Source organism: Gambusia affinis, linkage group LG10, assembly GCF_019740435.1.
Source record: "Gambusia affinis linkage group LG10, SWU_Gaff_1.0, whole genome shotgun sequence".
Taxonomy (NCBI): Eukaryota; Metazoa; Chordata; class Actinopteri; order Cyprinodontiformes; family Poeciliidae; genus Gambusia; species Gambusia affinis.
In genome coordinates, this window is record NC_057877.1 from 4,763,515 (window position 1) to 4,779,836 (window position 16,322).

Sequence of the window (16,322 nt, forward strand, 5' to 3'; positions counted from 1 at the left end):
ACCAAACGTGTGGCTAACCATCAACGCTTGGCTAACTCATCGCAGATCCATTTAGCTGCTTCCGTCGCAGCCCGTAAGCAACCTGATTTCCTCAGCGCCGCGTCAAACCCGAGAAGTCACCGGAAAGGAATCCAAGAGCAATAATGATGCTTTTGTCTGGAGGTGCACCGCAAGCAGAGAAAATAAAGAAAAGCAAAGGGAAGCCTGAGAACCAGTAAGGCCCCCAAGCTCAGCTTACGCACCTCTTGTTCCCACAAACCTTTGGCCGCCTTCCCACGTCACGCACTTTTTTTTTTGTTTGCCCCACTCATCTAGAAGGTGGTGTTGGTGGGGGTAAAGGGGGCTGTTATTCTTAAACCACCTTCTATAATCCAACACCTTCTTACTGAGAACGCAAGACGAAGCCAAGTTGGTTGTACAAACACAAATCCACAACACAAATCTTCTGGGAAAAACAAACAAACAAACAAACAAAAACCAAAAACAACTTGCTTCTAGTTCCTGAAAATCCCCATCATATATTGATTGAGGTCAACAGAAAATCTTTCAGAGGTTTGTTTTTCTTGCACTACACACGAGCGACTGAATCATTAGCTGTGAAACCTGACTCCCAAATCACTGCGGCGGACACACCCCAGGCGGCTGGCGCGTGTTTACTCCCGCTTGTGTTTGCGCCGAGTCCCTCCATGGTCAGTCGCTTCTGTATGTGCTGCCTTCACACGTCGGCATAAGGTGGTTTTTGGTCGTGATGCAGACGCCACCGGATTCATCACTTTATGCTGCACTTAAAGTGAGAAAGCAGCTACCCATAGCTGGGTTTTATAAGCTGCCTTTAAGTTTAGTTTAGTTTTGGCTGCTGCAGCCACACATCATGGCTTTTTAAGAGAGTGCCCAAAGTGAGTGGCTAAGTTGGGCAGGTTTTTTATTTTACCACTTTTACTGGTGTATATTTACATAAAAACTAAGACGAGTTTAAGATAAGAACGCTGGATGCTAGCATGGATGTTTCCACATTCTTCATGCTAGAATGGATGGACTGCGCTGCAAAAGCAAAAAATATTGCCAAGTATTTTTTGTCTAGTTTCTAGTGAAAACATTTTAGTACACTTGGAATTTGACAAAACTAACTTGCAAGTAATTTCTAGGTTCACTTATGGGAAAACATTTTTTTTAGCATCAATGAAATAATCTGCTTGTGCTATTTTTAATGAATATTATGGGATTATTTACTTAAAACAAGCTTCTATATCTTGATGGAAAGCTCCTTGTAAACTAGTCTTGTCTTATTTCAAGTGTACAAAGACATCTGCTCTAGTAACCAGACCAAAAGTACTTGGTAAGATTTTGTGTTTTTGCAGTGTGTGAGCCATGCAAAAGTTTTGTGGGACAAAAATTCAAATCCAAAGGTGATGTTTTCCATTATCAGTGGAAAGATTTTTCCATTGATTATTCCAAAAGTCTGTCAATAAATTACATTATGTGATTTTTATATATTTTTTTTTTACATAAAATGAATAAAAGAGGTATGGAGGAGAATACTGCGCCTGCTTTGCTTCCTTTCAGAAACAAACTTTTTGTGAGAATAAAACGATTTGAAATCTAAATCTTCCAGGGGCATGAACGATTTATTACTTTTTTAAAATCAGTCATAAACTTTTGGTGACCTACTAGAAAAAAAATGAATCATTTTGAAGATAATGTTTTTTTATTATTATTTGCTCACTTTTTTTCTCCACTGGCTCTCAAAGAAGATGCTTGAATATATCAGAAATATTGAATAAAAGTACCTTCTGTTACTAAAGGTAGTAAATCAACCTGTGGAGTGACAGTATGACTCAAGAAATGAAGCAAAGTACAAACATAAATGTATTCGGAATATGAAGCTATTTAGAAGTAACAATACTTCCAAATAGATATATGGAAGATGGAGTAAAATATATGGGATAGTACTAGATAGGTAAGATAAAAATTGCATATGTAAGATCGGGTGCAGTAGATGTTTATTGACTAGGCTATTTTGTATGTAGTAAGTTAAACTATTACTAGTTCTGCAGCTTCTATTCTACATAGGTGCATTTTGGAATAATAATTGTATAAAGGAATGGTAATTTTTCTTAAAAAGTGTATACTTCTTCTCACTCCTTTTCAAAATATTTTCTGAAATATTTAATATGACTGATTCTTAAGAAGCAAAACACTGTTTTTGTATCCTTGTGTGTTTTACATGCATAAATGCATGTATAGATACGTACATGTAGTCCTGTTTTTTTTATTATTATTATTCACTTGTTTCAAATAAAGAATATCTACAAAGAAGAAAATGAAGGTGTGTGTTGTTATAATTTAAACCATTTTGCATTTTGGGTTTATGCCTGAAGGGTTAAACCAGCAGACTAACATTCTCCTTGGTTTTAGCCTGAATGTGACCAAAATTCAATTAAACTTTAATGATCCCATGAACCAAACCAGAAAGAGCCAGAGCCATATGTTCTCACTGGCCCAAAGTGGGATCCAACCATCCAACTGTGGCCAAAAGTTTTCACTTCAATAGGTTTCTCACAAAAGAAACAATCCCCATTAAAATTCCAGAGAGTGGATGTGGATTATCTACACCAACAGGAATGTTTTGTGGGGGGAGAAACACATGAGCTTATTGCAAAAAAATGTCCAAACATCATTTTTAAAAAAACAAACTAAAATCATAAAAGTTTATTACTTTTTTCTGGTCAAAGCCAAATTCACAGATAAAACTTAAAGAGAGTCTTTGCAGTCACGTCCAAATGGTTTTAGGTTTATTCTTTGGATTATTGGCCAATAATAAATTGTGTTAAATTGGGAGCTTTATTGACTTAAAAAGTTTGTGCTTAAGTTTATTTCATGGTTTCATATTTCCGTGTAGTTAAACCACAAGCACATAAAGAGTAAAGTTACAGTCAAACATCATTTACTTGCAACAAGCTTCTTATTTGATCAAAAAAATCATTAAAAATCTTTATGCAAAACAGATTGATCTCTTCTCCATAGTCAGTGGTTAAACTTTTATTGACTTCACTGAATTTAATGCCAATAAAGACGATTTCTGAGCAGATTTTCATGCTCTTCTACTGGCATTTTGATGATTTATCTTTGGTGATGAGCTGCAGGTCTTTGAGGTTGAAACGACCCCGACTTACTGCCAGCAATGCGGACCAGTCTCTGACACCGGTCATACAGGGACCCAACAGCTCAGATCAAAGGACCCGGTTCTTTGACCCGAACCCCCACTGGGCTTCCCGAGGGACACGGTTTAACTCCTTCTCCAAGTCCACAAAACTTGTAGACTAGTTGGGTGAATTCCCACGCACCCCTCCAGGACCCTTCTCACCGCTCTTCCTGAATCTGAGAGTTGACTATCCAAACCTCCGAGAGGAGAACCCGACGAAGAACCCGACGAAGAACCTGACGTTTTCAGTTGATTTAAGGAGCGTGTCAAACTCAATCCAGATATTTGAGAGTGCCTTTCTTCTTGAAGACACGTGCCAATTCAACTCTTACTGAATCATTATACTGTTTCGCTTTCTGGACTTCCTGTTGACGCTCTCTGCCAATTACTTCAAACTGAAAGTAGTCAGAGAAATTGGTCCCTTCAAAGCCCAGTTGTGGCGTCTCATTTCCTGCCTTCACTCTGTCCAGCTCTTGGCATTTCACACTCATGGATGCCTCTGATTTTTCTGTGCTCGCCTTAAGTGTCTGTTTTAGCGACACATTGGAGATCTCCAAGGCACTGATTGCAATTTTCAGCCGTTGCCGATCACGCGATGTGGAAAAGTGTTTCTGTTGTGAAGTAAACCAATTTGATACGTCCAAATTAATCCACCTCATCCTAATGACAAAGATTTTTATTTAAACAAGACGTTTCTCAAAATTGCCGTGGCTTCATTAACCAATTTTATTTTCCAAATGTCAAAATTCAATGTTATTGTACTGTCCATTGAAACACAGCTGCTGTGGGAGAGTAAACATATAAGAATTTGTCTGAATTCGAGGATAATCTGCCTTCAATCAAACCTCTGCACCCGACTATTGATTTTAAAACGCCATCGTATGTTTCCAGGGCAGCTCCTCTGTGTTTTGTCTCCTGTTTGAGAAGCGGTTCGGTTCGGTGAAGAAGACTGAAGACTTGTGTGGCGAGTTTGCGCTGCGCTGCGCCCCCGTGCTGTCAAGAAACAAAACAAGGCAGCTGTTTTTATCCACAAGTGAGAGCAGCGGTATTGAGTGCAGAGGCTCCCTAAAATAAACAGCCTATCTGTGCAGGCCTGGGGCGGGGTCAGGGTCACACTGCATGGTGCTCACACATCCCAAACACACTCCCCTCACTCCTGCGCCGGCTGAGAACAGAGCAGTCACTGTGGGATGGACTGGGATGGAGTTTCTTTTCACATATTTTCGATAAGAGAAGCTTCAAAATCCACTCACGACGTCAAAACCTGTACACATTTTGTAATGCCACATCTACAAACTGCCACGTATTTTCATGAGATTTTATATAATAAACCATCACAAACTAGCAAATAATTGTACAGTTGAAGCAAAAGATTAAAAAGTAAAAATAAAAACGTTTTACAAACACTGGGCCAGTGAAACGTTGAATTTATGCTGATCTAAAGTATTCCATGCAGTCCAGGCTTTATATTCTGTGTTGTCATGCCGACAGGTTTTCTTACCAATGTTCCTGGTACCTAGCTCCATCCATAACCAGTTTCCCCGCCACTGCAAAAAGATAGGCATGCCGCCACCACCACGTCTTGTGCAGCGTTAGTTCCTCTGCAGCAGTGTTCACATTTTGTTTTTATGTGACCAGATTTCCTCCCTGATCATATAGACAAAATCAGATAAGTTGCAAATAAGTAGAGGTTACAAAATATTGAAGTGTAACAACAATGGTCCCTATAAAAATAAACTAACGTGAAATGAGACGTTTGGTTTGTGGTCAACTACAAACAGGAAGAAAACTACAAAACAATTTGCTTTATCTTTTTTGTAACGTGGACAACAAACTAACTAAATACTTTCGGGATATCAAACTGAAGAACCTGAATAAATAAGTCAACCACACTTTTTTTGCGTATGTATTATTATCCTTCCACTTTCCAAGATGTGACTTTGCGTTGATCTATCACATAAAGTTTTTGCTTGTACAAGAAAAGAAGCACAAAAACATGAATACTTTTTACGTGTGCTTTATATAAAAATCAAGAGTTGCGTATATTATTTACTCTTATGGGGAGCAAACACAAAAGCTCTACTTGGATCTTATTTCGCAGGCCAGTGCAGGTAAGCGATCGCATACCTCAGTAGATTAGAACGACAACCTTCAAGGCAAAGTCCCTGCAATAAAAGAATGAATGAATGCTGATAAAACTCCACACACTCGGGTTTACGTAACGGGCCAATAGCATTTAGTGGTTTAAAAACTTACTAGGAGTCAACCTGTAATAGCTGACTGAATAGGTCATCCAATCACACCTTTATACGTCGAAGTCTGCACAACCCCTGCCTAAAAGTCCAGGTTTTTGTATTGTAGTAGAATGAATAAATATTTTTAATGATTTTCCACAAAATAATTTGACTTTTATCCCGCACTATTCAAATGAGAAACAAACAGGAATGTTAGGGAAAATTTAAGAAATACCTAAACCTGGAAAAAAAGCTGCAGTCCAGCCTTCCAGTGAAAGTAAAAGATTCCCTTGCCAAGTCATATTTGAAGTTTTTATTTTTTGGTTTTGTACTTCAAAGTATTTCACACAAAGTAAAATAACTTGGCCCTATCCCGCTTGATTCAAATCTTGCTTACAGCACAGTTTTGGGCTTTCTTCCATTGACTTAGATTGTCTCTGGTAGAATTTCTACTGGGCCAATCAAAGTTGTGAACAATGACGTTGTTTTCTGGGCTGTTTTCAAATTGTATTCTGCTTGTAGTTTTAGCGATGGCAGCGGAGCAAGTGGACAATGCCGTTCTGTCCAGGTTGACCAAGGTCCCAAATATTGACTTAACATTAAATTAACGTTAACGAGTTGCCTCGTTTGGTTCGGCACTTGTCTCTTCGCAGTGGAGGATGCTTGTTTACAGCGCAGGCAATTTCAAGCAAGATTCATAGTGGCGAACCTCCACAATACATATGTCACAGGCAAATGTTAGCAACTGGGTAAAATTTTAAACTTCACAGTCCACGCCTCCAGGAAGAAATTGTTTCTCAATAGACTAAAGTCTGGACAAAGTGTTGACTCCCCTACATGTTTCTCTGAAAGACACCATTTGTTCATATGTATAAATCTCACACTGAATTCAAGCAACGCATCATCGGTTACCATGAGTCTGCGTTCTCAGATCGACCTGCAGCCACATTTCTCTGCTTGAACTGCTAATGACATCTGAATGAAAACTTCTGCTTGTTTCATAGAGATTTTCATATTTGCTCATCAGTTATTCATGTGATTCAGCAGCACTTAGCTTCTAGGGTCTAAAGGCTAATATAATTTTTTTTAAATCTAGGATTTATGATTCATGTTCAGTGGTGTCTTTACTGTAAGTGAGTCCAAGATGTGTGTTTAACGGCTCAACAACTCTATGAGCTGTTTTAGGACGGCTGAATGCAGAATGCCAAACATTTCTGTCAAAATGACTACCATATTTTTGTTTGCAAAAATTGCCAAGAGTGATTGGAAATGGTGTTACATTTATAAAATGTCTCCAATACAAAAGTACACATTTTTCTGCACTACTTTGAATTTATCTGATAGTTTGACATTAAGACATTTCCATTAAACTGGTAATCGGGCGTTAGAATGAAATCCTTGTAGGGCTGTTGCAAACGAATACTTTAGTAATCGAGTAATCCATCGATTATACTTACAATTAATCAAGTAGTTAATTCACAAGTATGTGACATATGTCTTTTACGCGTCGTACAATGAAAACATTTGCTTCTGGTAAAAAAGGCAGAGTTTGGAAACCTATTCTCCATGTTGCTTTGCTGTCATAAAAGTATATTTAGTACTTAATTACATGGCAGCTAACTGCAGATTCTAAAAGTGATTGCAGTAAGGAGACTTTAATAGCTTTGTGGCTTCTCCTCTAAACTTTAATTACAGCCAGAGTAGATATTGTTTTGAAAGGATCATTCTTCATCTTGCTGTAATGAAAACTTGTAGGTGGGAGGAGAGGATAAAGCGGGACTTTAAATCTTCCTAAATCTTCGGACTCAGGAAGGAGGCTTTCCCTCACAGGGATAGAAGGTCTCTGAGGGCAAGAGGCCGCTGAACGCGTGTGGCTGTCCGCTGGCCACCGTTCTAAGGGACAGCTGTGTAATCCCAGCGGTGTTTGGCCCCGAGCCTGGAGACAGCAGCTGCCATAAACAAACAAAGCTGAAAGCTACACTGGTCCCCTGTCCCTTTCAAGACGGCGCGGGGAGACCGGTGACCTTTATCCAGTCCACACCATTAAGTTTGAATGGATTTGGAAGGTTGAGTTGGTGAACAAACCCCAGAACAAATGGACTAAGAACACGGACAAAATGGCAGCCAAACATCTTGGCTGTACTTGTTGGTCCGAGTTCACATATTGCAAAGGCGAGCTGAAACGATCCAGCACGCAGGACTAAGTAAAACTAACAGGACTCACAAGAAGGAGACATTTTTGGGAAGACACAAAGCAGAAGCAGAGTAAAGGTTTCTCAAATCGCTAAGAGTTTCAATGAAATGGACCTTACCAAGCTCCGCCCACAACCAACCTAGAAAATCCCACGTGGCCGCAAGTCTCACAAACAAAGCCTGGCAGATGTTTCCATGTAAACATGGCGTCTTCCACTTGGACTGATTCTCTGCAGTGTATTTCTGACTCAATTAGTCAGAAATACACTAATTGAGTGCATTTCTACAGGATTTTCACAATATATCAGCTACTGCAATGAACTAACAAGTTCATATAATCTTTTTTGGACGAGCTCAACGTGTTTGAGCCACGCAATGCCTCCATCATTGTGGTCACAGCAAAATGCTTTCGCTCGATGAGGAAAACGGCAGATCCACACACCCTCTACATGCTGTGAACAAGATCACTGATGCCTATTGTTCTTGCAAGGCTGGGTAAGTCGGGCATTCATCGTTTTTGTTGGCTACTTTCGAAATCAGTGGGTGATTCCTGTTGTTTGTTGGCAAATGTCTGAGTGTGTCTAGGCCTCATACACTGTACTTGGTGCTAGAGTGGCTAACACGAGTAACAGTCCAAAGCCTTTTCTGCTAAAATAAAATCTTTAGTGTATGTCAGATACAGTACACATTGCATATTGATCTGTTTAGCTAACGTAAGACCGTGTAGCAGACAGGATTCAAGGTGTAGAAGTTGTATCAGCACTGCCATTATGCTGTACTTAGCTAACGGGAATCGTATGTTTGTGAGACGGCCACACTACTACGTAGAATGGGCATCAGCCAATGAAAAGGTCCATTCTAATGAGCCCAGAACTTTCTGTAGTTCATGTTTCTGTGCTTGTCTAGTTTTGTAGTGGCCTCTTCGCTAAAAATAAAGCCACGGACATGCTTGTTCACAGTTAGACAAGAAGGGTTTTATCCATCTCAAACTGTGTTTTAAAGAATCTCTGGTCAATCTATTGACCATCTTCTGATGGTTTGTATCACATTAATCCTGTAGCACTCAAAGTGCTGTATAACCTCGTTGGGATCAAAATAGCTGCCAGAAATATATTGGTTTGTGTTTAAATTGCAAGTAAATAGCTAACAGTAGAAGTTAGCATTTGAAACTAGCTAAACCTCGTTTGGATCAATATAGCAGTGAGAAACAAACACAGGTTTGTGCTTAAATTGCTAACAGTAGAAGCTAGGATCTGAAACTAGCTAAACTCAGATGTGAGAAAATTCACTCTTGCTATTGAGGAAAATTCAATGCAGCATTATAACTCACTCTTATTTTCCCAGATAAAGCCACATTCACGCATGTCTTCCTGCCACAGTACAAAAACATGACCGTTAGGTTAATTAGCTTCCCAAAATTGTCCTTACGGGTGTGCCTCTCACCCAATGACCGCCGTGGATACACACCAAAACCCTAATCCCTGATGTCAAACCCTTTGGAGAAGTATGCAGGCACACTAACAATTTTTCTTCTCTGTTTTCTGTTATGGCAATATCATCAGTTTAAAGCTTACCTTAAGCCAACTTAAGCCCAAAGGAGCTTATATTGGCTTAAGTTAACGTTTGGGAGGCTCATACTTTCCCATCATTCTCCCACAACTCCCACTACTTCCCATATAGTTAGTTCCTCTGCATCATTTTCATCTGACATGCAAAGAAATTTTATAAATGTTTTACTTATTTTTTTTATGTAGTTCCATAAAGTAAACACAATCATGTTTAACAATAAATATTTTTTATTCCTTTTGTTTTACATGGATAAAAATGGCAAACATAACATGTTATACACGAAGAAACGGTCTGGCAACAATTCAAAGTAGGTGCAACACACATAGTGCCTAGTTCCTCCTCATTACCCAAAACTATAGCTCCAATTTTTCCATCAAGAGAATATCCTTAATCACACAGCTCACTGAGCACTTTTGTTTCTCTTTTTTTTCTTTTTCAAAATGCTATAAACATTTTACGGTCTGGGAAACACTTGCAAAACATGCTGTTAACAGTCCTCCCCAGGTGAAAAGCTGTTCAGCTCACATGTTCTCTTGACTCCACGGCCGTGCAGATGCTTATTTCACTGTGTATCATTTTGTGTCATCATGTATCAGCTCTTAATGCTAAAGCAATACAAAAAAGAAGAGTGGTTACAAGACAACATTCCTTAAGTTGGTCTATTTATTACATGAAAAGATATAAACAAGAGTTTTAATGCTTTTATGCTTTGTCGTTACTGTGGTATAGCTGAATAAGTGGTTATACGTTTTCACATGTTTGCGTGTGAATAAGACACTCCTTACAACGTCTATAGATTCTCAAATTCACAGTCAAAGTCCGTCAGTCTGCACAAGATGTACTTCCACTGCCGATCTCTGAAATAAAGGAACGAGAAGAAAAACTGTCAGTTCGACAAGTGTGCCTCATTTACAACAAAATGATCTTCCTCCTGGCCAGGCTGTATTTGAACAGGTTGTACTGTGTTGGTGCTTTAGGCCTAACCTGAGCACTCCACTGAATGTGGTCTGGGCCCCTCGGATGAAGTAGCCATAAGCAGGGATGACCATCTCTCCCTCCTCTTTGTAGTATTCAGGAACGTCGGCGGTCTTCCTGAGGAACGCAGCAGATGATTGTTTAACATTTTTAAAATGTGCAACATTTACAGGTACCAAACATCTGCTCTTACTTTGCTGAGAGTTACAGGAGCCAAACAGAAACTCTGGATTGTACTTTAATCTCTCTTCTTCTTCTTTTTTTTACAATTTCAATTAATACATTTCCTGTTACGGAGAATTTCCAACTGGTGCATATAAGTAGGGCTATTTCTTGGCAGTGGTAGTAAGTTTTGGCTTACTCGCAAGGAACTATTTATGTTGGAAAACTATCAATGTAAATCAACGGTGAAACGAGGTGGTGGTAGCATCATGCTTTGGGGATACAGCAGAGACAATGAGCCACGGCTATGCCTTAATTGCTCAGATAAAAGTATATTTGTGTTAAATTGGCCCAGTCAAAGCTCAGACATTAATCCAGGAACTTTGGGAAGATTTCAAAATCAATGCTCACAGATGCTCTAATTTCAATTTGACAGAACTTGAGTTGTTTTGCAAAGAATAGATGAATAGTAAAATTTTGTCTTTTTCTTTTTAACAGAAAGTATTGACTCAGGAGTTTTAACCTGTACCTAAAAATTTTACTCAAGTAAGAGTAGCACTATTTCAACATATTTTTACTCAAGTAGAAGTATGAAGTAGTCATCCATGAAGTTTCTTCATTAAGGGTAAAAACGTATTTGATAAAAAAACGCTACTCAGTTCCTGAGTAACTGATCAAAACATCAATCATTTGATATTTAAAAATTGCATAATCAGACAGAGCAAAAGATAAGGTTATGTGGTAATTCTGGTATTTTAAGGACCAAAATGACAATAATTTATAGAAATAAATAAATACAAATTAAAATCTGTGAATATTTTGGTGAAAACTTGTTCTTCATTCAGTTAAGTTACTCGCAGAGGGCAGAGTATCCAGACATTTTAATCAACTAATAATAATGATACTTGGTGATAAAATTACGCAAGTAAAAAGTACAGTGTAATAAAAAAAAAATTATCCTAAAAGTACATATTTTATAAAAAGTTGCTCAAGTAAATGTTACCAGTTACTACTCAATTCTGAAATCACATAATCACAGACAAAAGAAATGAAATGCCCAACAAGATCCGTCCATCTTTACACAACAGAACTGATCCAGGCTCTGTGGTCCAATCAAGAAATTCCTTTGCATCTTTATGTCCTCACTGCTTCTAATAGCAAGTCACTATGAACTCTGCTAAATGGTTGCACAACACAACACTCCCAGTTCAAGCGTATTGGTCAACTCCTGATACACTTGGACATCTGCTATACTCCTGGATGTGTGCTATATCACATCCAGACATGGCAAATTCTTCTGGGTGCTTTAACTGTTTTCGTCTAGAACGTATTGTGAATGTGAATGAACCTTTTCTCCCAGCTCTTTGCGCCGTACTCTTGTGGTTGCTCGCGATTTGCATCATCTAACTCTCAAGAAAGAAGGTGCCAAAAGTGACAGACTGCTTCCTCAACAAGCTCTGTGTGAACGTACATGCAGGAATACGGACAGCGGCGTTTGTAGTAGCAGCAGTAGAACTGCCATTCGCGGTCCAGGGTGGATTCGAAGTACTTGCTTTGAACGCCCGCCACCAGGCCATTCCGGGTACACGTGGATGTCCTGCAAAGACACGAGTTATGAGTTACAGTTTGTTTTGGGGGTTTTTTTCTCCATTTTTGCTTTGGCCCTATACAAAGCATCTGGAGGACATCTTAGATGTACCAGAACCAGACAACACGATATGCTGCGTGTGTAGGAACTTATCACCGCAAAGACAGCTTTCAGTCAGGCCGGGTGATTTCCTGCAGGGCGGTGTTCTACCCTGTTGAATTCAATCGGCCCGCTATGATAAAGACAGGCGGGCGTGGCAGCAATAAAAAAAAACAAAAAAACTTTCACACTGTAGTCCAAGTGGTGCATTGAGTTCACTTAAGCTTTAACCCAAAGGAAAAAGTTTAGGATTTAAATTGTGCGTTTTTCTCCAAACCACACCTGTCATCAGGAGCAGATATAGACTGGTTTAGGTTTTTTTGACCGAAGCACGCCGTCGTCAGACTACAATTCCTCCTTTCAATGGTGTTTTTTTCCAGCAGGTCATTTAAATCCCTTAATTAGAAACGCTTTCAGTGGAACTGATGGTTAGAGAAAGGTGTTTACTTTAGGTTTCGGCATAAAATGCACATTTAAATCCAACAGCAGCTTCTTCGTTTAAAAAAAAAAAAAAAGTTTTTTAAGTATTTTATGTGCTGCTGTGTGAGAGACAGCGGGTAAAATCCCAAAGGAATTAATAAAGTATCTTTTTCCTTTTATTTCAAATGTACCCACTAACCGTCTAGGCTTGGTCTGGATTGTGCGCGTACAGTCTGTTAACACCATTCGATTTTTATGAGTGCCGTGTAGCAAGGATTTGAAAAAAAAAAAGTCTAAAACCATACGGCCCATAAATCCGGTGCAAGGATTTCTAAATGGGCCTCTGACAAAGGACTCTGGACGGAGATGTTAGAATTTTTTGGACACGTCTTTGTTCCCAGGAAACATAATGGAGAAAGATGTTGGTTCATACCGGGTCTGGAGGGCCTGCTTTGCTTCTCTGACAGAGAAAACAGTGAAAGGAATCCAGCATTTTATGATAGCAAAAAAAAGGAACACGTGTAAAAGATGTAATGCAATTTCAGTTTGAGACAAAAGAAAACGTTGCAAACTGGTGCCACTTCAGGGTTATTCATAAATGTACAACTAATGTTAAATGCATCATTTTCATAATTAACTACAGAGATAAAGTAACCTGGTGGCTGATTCTGACATATTTACATTGATATGTTCAATAACATCCTTTATCCCTTCTGAGTTAATTATTAAAAAGTGGTTGGTTGCTAGCCGGGTCTGCAAGTGACAAATTATTACTTGTGAAAAAAAAAAGGTGTTCTAAACATTAATCTTGTTTGTTGTTGTCAAAAATAGATTTGAAAATTGCATACTTAGTTAGAAAAGCAAAGCAAATGCAAATTATTTCAAATTTTCTCAATACTTACAGGTCTGTGGCTCAAAAATATGACACTTGAAATTAAAATTAATCCTTTTAAATGGGCAAAAACAATTCTCGAATGTGTAACAACCGGTTTTATATTTTTATTTCATAAATATTCAATTATTAAAAAAGTAATTGAGATATATTTTTTTTAACTGGGGATCTGCTGAGAGATTGTGACCAGTTAAAAATGTTCTCGCACTTGTTACCAGAGGCTAAAGCTAAGAACAAGTCAAACTGGGCCCAAGGCAAACATTATTCCTTCTTAAAACAACTCCACTCATACTCATGCCAAGAAGACATGGGCTGGTAGTACTAACCTTACAAGGGAAGCACACACCACAGTACGCTGCATTTCATGTATTAAGAGCCAGAAAGTCGTAGCTATTTAAAAATAAGGCAATGTAAAAATCAATAAAATTGTAACAACCTCAGAAGAGGATAATCTGGGCAAAAATGCTAACATTTTGTTTTGCAGTATGTGTTGAAGGTGGGCTATGACTTACTTACAATTTTTAAGTCTAAAGTTGTTGCTTTTTTAACCAAGGAGAAGCTCTAGCTAGTTATTTGGGAAACGACAACAAAGTGTTGATGCCAAAACGTGTGTTTGGCGCCACCCTTTGACTGGGAGGTTAATTGTGTACACAGTGCAGACGCATTGGGTGGGCACAGCCGGAAATTTTACTTCATATGAACTTTGCAGCCAACAGGACAGTAATGTTTAAAGCTGTATTTTATGGTCACTGTTTGTTGTTGTTTCATGTTAATTGTTTTATTGATAGTAGCACTTTGAGATTTATGTACATGTAAAGTGTGTTTTAAATAAAATGTATTAGTAGTAATAGCAAAGCGGATTTGGAGGTATCTGCCCCAGCTGAACCTCCGTTAAAAAAAAAAGAAAAAAAAAGTGAGCCATCTTTGTAAAGTTTGTTTCCAAAGAGAATTAACATTTTTAGATCAATATCTGAACCCAAGATGAATGAAAAGGAGATTATTTTTTATGTCAGTTTGAATTGCTTAACCAGAATCAAAAGTGAGATCCCTCCACATAAGTTTTTCATTAGTTCAGCTTCCATTTAATTTCAATTAATTGGAATTTGAGTCTTCTCATCAACTCAAACATCAAGACAAAGTCAATTACTTCATGTCCCAACCCAGGATTTATACCACCAATCATCAACTTTAGGTTTGGTCATTTGAAATATGCCTTATTTCTTATTAAATCTATTTTACTTAGTGTCACTCATAAATTACACATTTAAAAGTGAGTGAACAGCTAAGAAATGACTATCGATCATTGTTTTATATGAAATCTTCAACTCAACTCTTCTGTATATCTACTGACACCCTGGAGATCCGTACATTTGAATTTCAAGCATCCTACTCTCAGTGTGTGGCACCTAAAAGCCTACCCAGCAGAGGAGTCAAAGAAAGGCAGTACCCACCACTCCAATCCGGCTCGGTTGATGTCGTCCCACCAGCAGTCGCTTGGCTCACCCAGATTCTCAGGTACAGGCTGGCACTCAAAAGACCACAGTCGGTCCGAGCCTTCCTTCTCACTGAAGTAGCTCCTGATGGCAACCAGGAGTTCTCCATGGGGGCACTGGAAGTTGAAGCCCTGGCGGTAGCCATTCACCCAGCCCATGTCATAGTGGTCATATGGCTGAGCTGCCACTGTGGCCAGCAAAGACAAGACAGACGCCAGCAGAGCAGGATTCATGTCGACGACCAGAGTCTGTCTGCTGTACTGTCTCACAGCCGTCTCACTTTAAGCTCCTCTGAGCCCTTTTGTTGTCCAGATGTTTCGTATCCAGGAGGGATGTGTAATTTGCTGGTCGCGGGACAATTCCAAACGGTTTCCTGGCCTGACTTTTTAAGGTGGACTGCGTCGCAGAACACACACCGAGTCTTTCTGCAGATAAGGGTTTACCTTAAGTCACATGCTTTTTCTGTTTAGATGTAATTCAGATATTTATGTGATGCTTTTGCCTGAATGGAAAAATATGCTCACGTGGTAACCACCTCAATCCTCATGTGGCAGGCTTTTACCGAGTGAATATTTTAACACTTTGCAGGCGTTTTGTGGAAACTGAGAAGCAGTAACATTGACGAGACTGTACTGACATTAGATCAGCTGCAGTTAGGGTTGAAAGAAACAGCTCAGTTCATAGTTTAGACCATCACTACCTAAATTTGTTCCATTACATCACAATCAACAAGTAATTATTCTTCACAGTACTTTTGCATTTCCCACCAGGCAATGCTGAAATGTCTAAATGTTGGTTTAGTTTTTAACCACACTTTTTGTGTTTGCATGTGAGCCCCCTTTATACAAAAAAATTGCAAATGATAAGAGCATCATTGTGCATGGAACACTGAAGCCGTCCTTCAGTCAGAAGAACATGGGGCAAGAAAGAGTTAGCTCTGGTTGCACTAATCAACCATCATTTCCTTTGTGGAGAGACGTCCAACTGGTTTCCAAGCAATAACTGCTCCCATCAACTCTGACCAGCTTCCCTGTCCATGCTGTTGAAAAGAATCCCCATAACATCATGCTGCCACTACCTTGTTTTACTGTAGGGACAGGACGCTTAGGGTGATGCGCAGTGTTAGTTTTCTTGTGGAAGTCACAAATTAGACCATGACCCTCTCGTGAGAGTTGGTCATGAGTAATCATGGTGGAGCACTAGTGAACAATTGATCCAGTTTAGGCTAACCCAGCCATATATCAAGTTAAATCAAAATATTCACCTATGTCCTTTTCGTTCCATCCACACAAAAAAAAAAACCTTGGACAGCCTCCAGAGCTATGTTGAGTAGTATTGGCAATTGCTGTGTTGATATCCTTGTTGCTATTGACTAGAAGCTAACCAGCTTTGAGGCCAGACTGACCTTTGTAAAGTCCTCAACAAGAAACTCTCACTAGTTCTGAGAGTGGCAAGTGGCTCCCCTACGACAAAAGGAATATAACAAAGACATGCT

At 39.1% G+C, this 16,322-nt stretch overlaps 1 protein-coding gene across 1 annotated transcript; it reads right to left on the reverse strand.

Moving 5' to 3' along the window:
- Positions 1-9,407: 9,407 nt before the first annotated feature.
- dpt (dermatopontin) lies at positions 9,408-15,264 on the reverse strand. Its single transcript, XM_044128832.1, has 4 exons — positions 14,786-15,264; positions 11,807-11,932; positions 10,183-10,290; positions 9,408-10,055 (listed from the first exon to the last, which is right to left on the reverse strand). The coding sequence occupies exons 1-4, from the start codon at positions 15,058-15,060 to the stop codon at positions 9,989-9,991; spliced, it is 576 nt and encodes a 191-aa protein (XP_043984767.1). The 5' UTR covers positions 15,061-15,264; the 3' UTR covers positions 9,408-9,988.
- Positions 15,265-16,322: the final 1,058 nt, after the last annotated feature.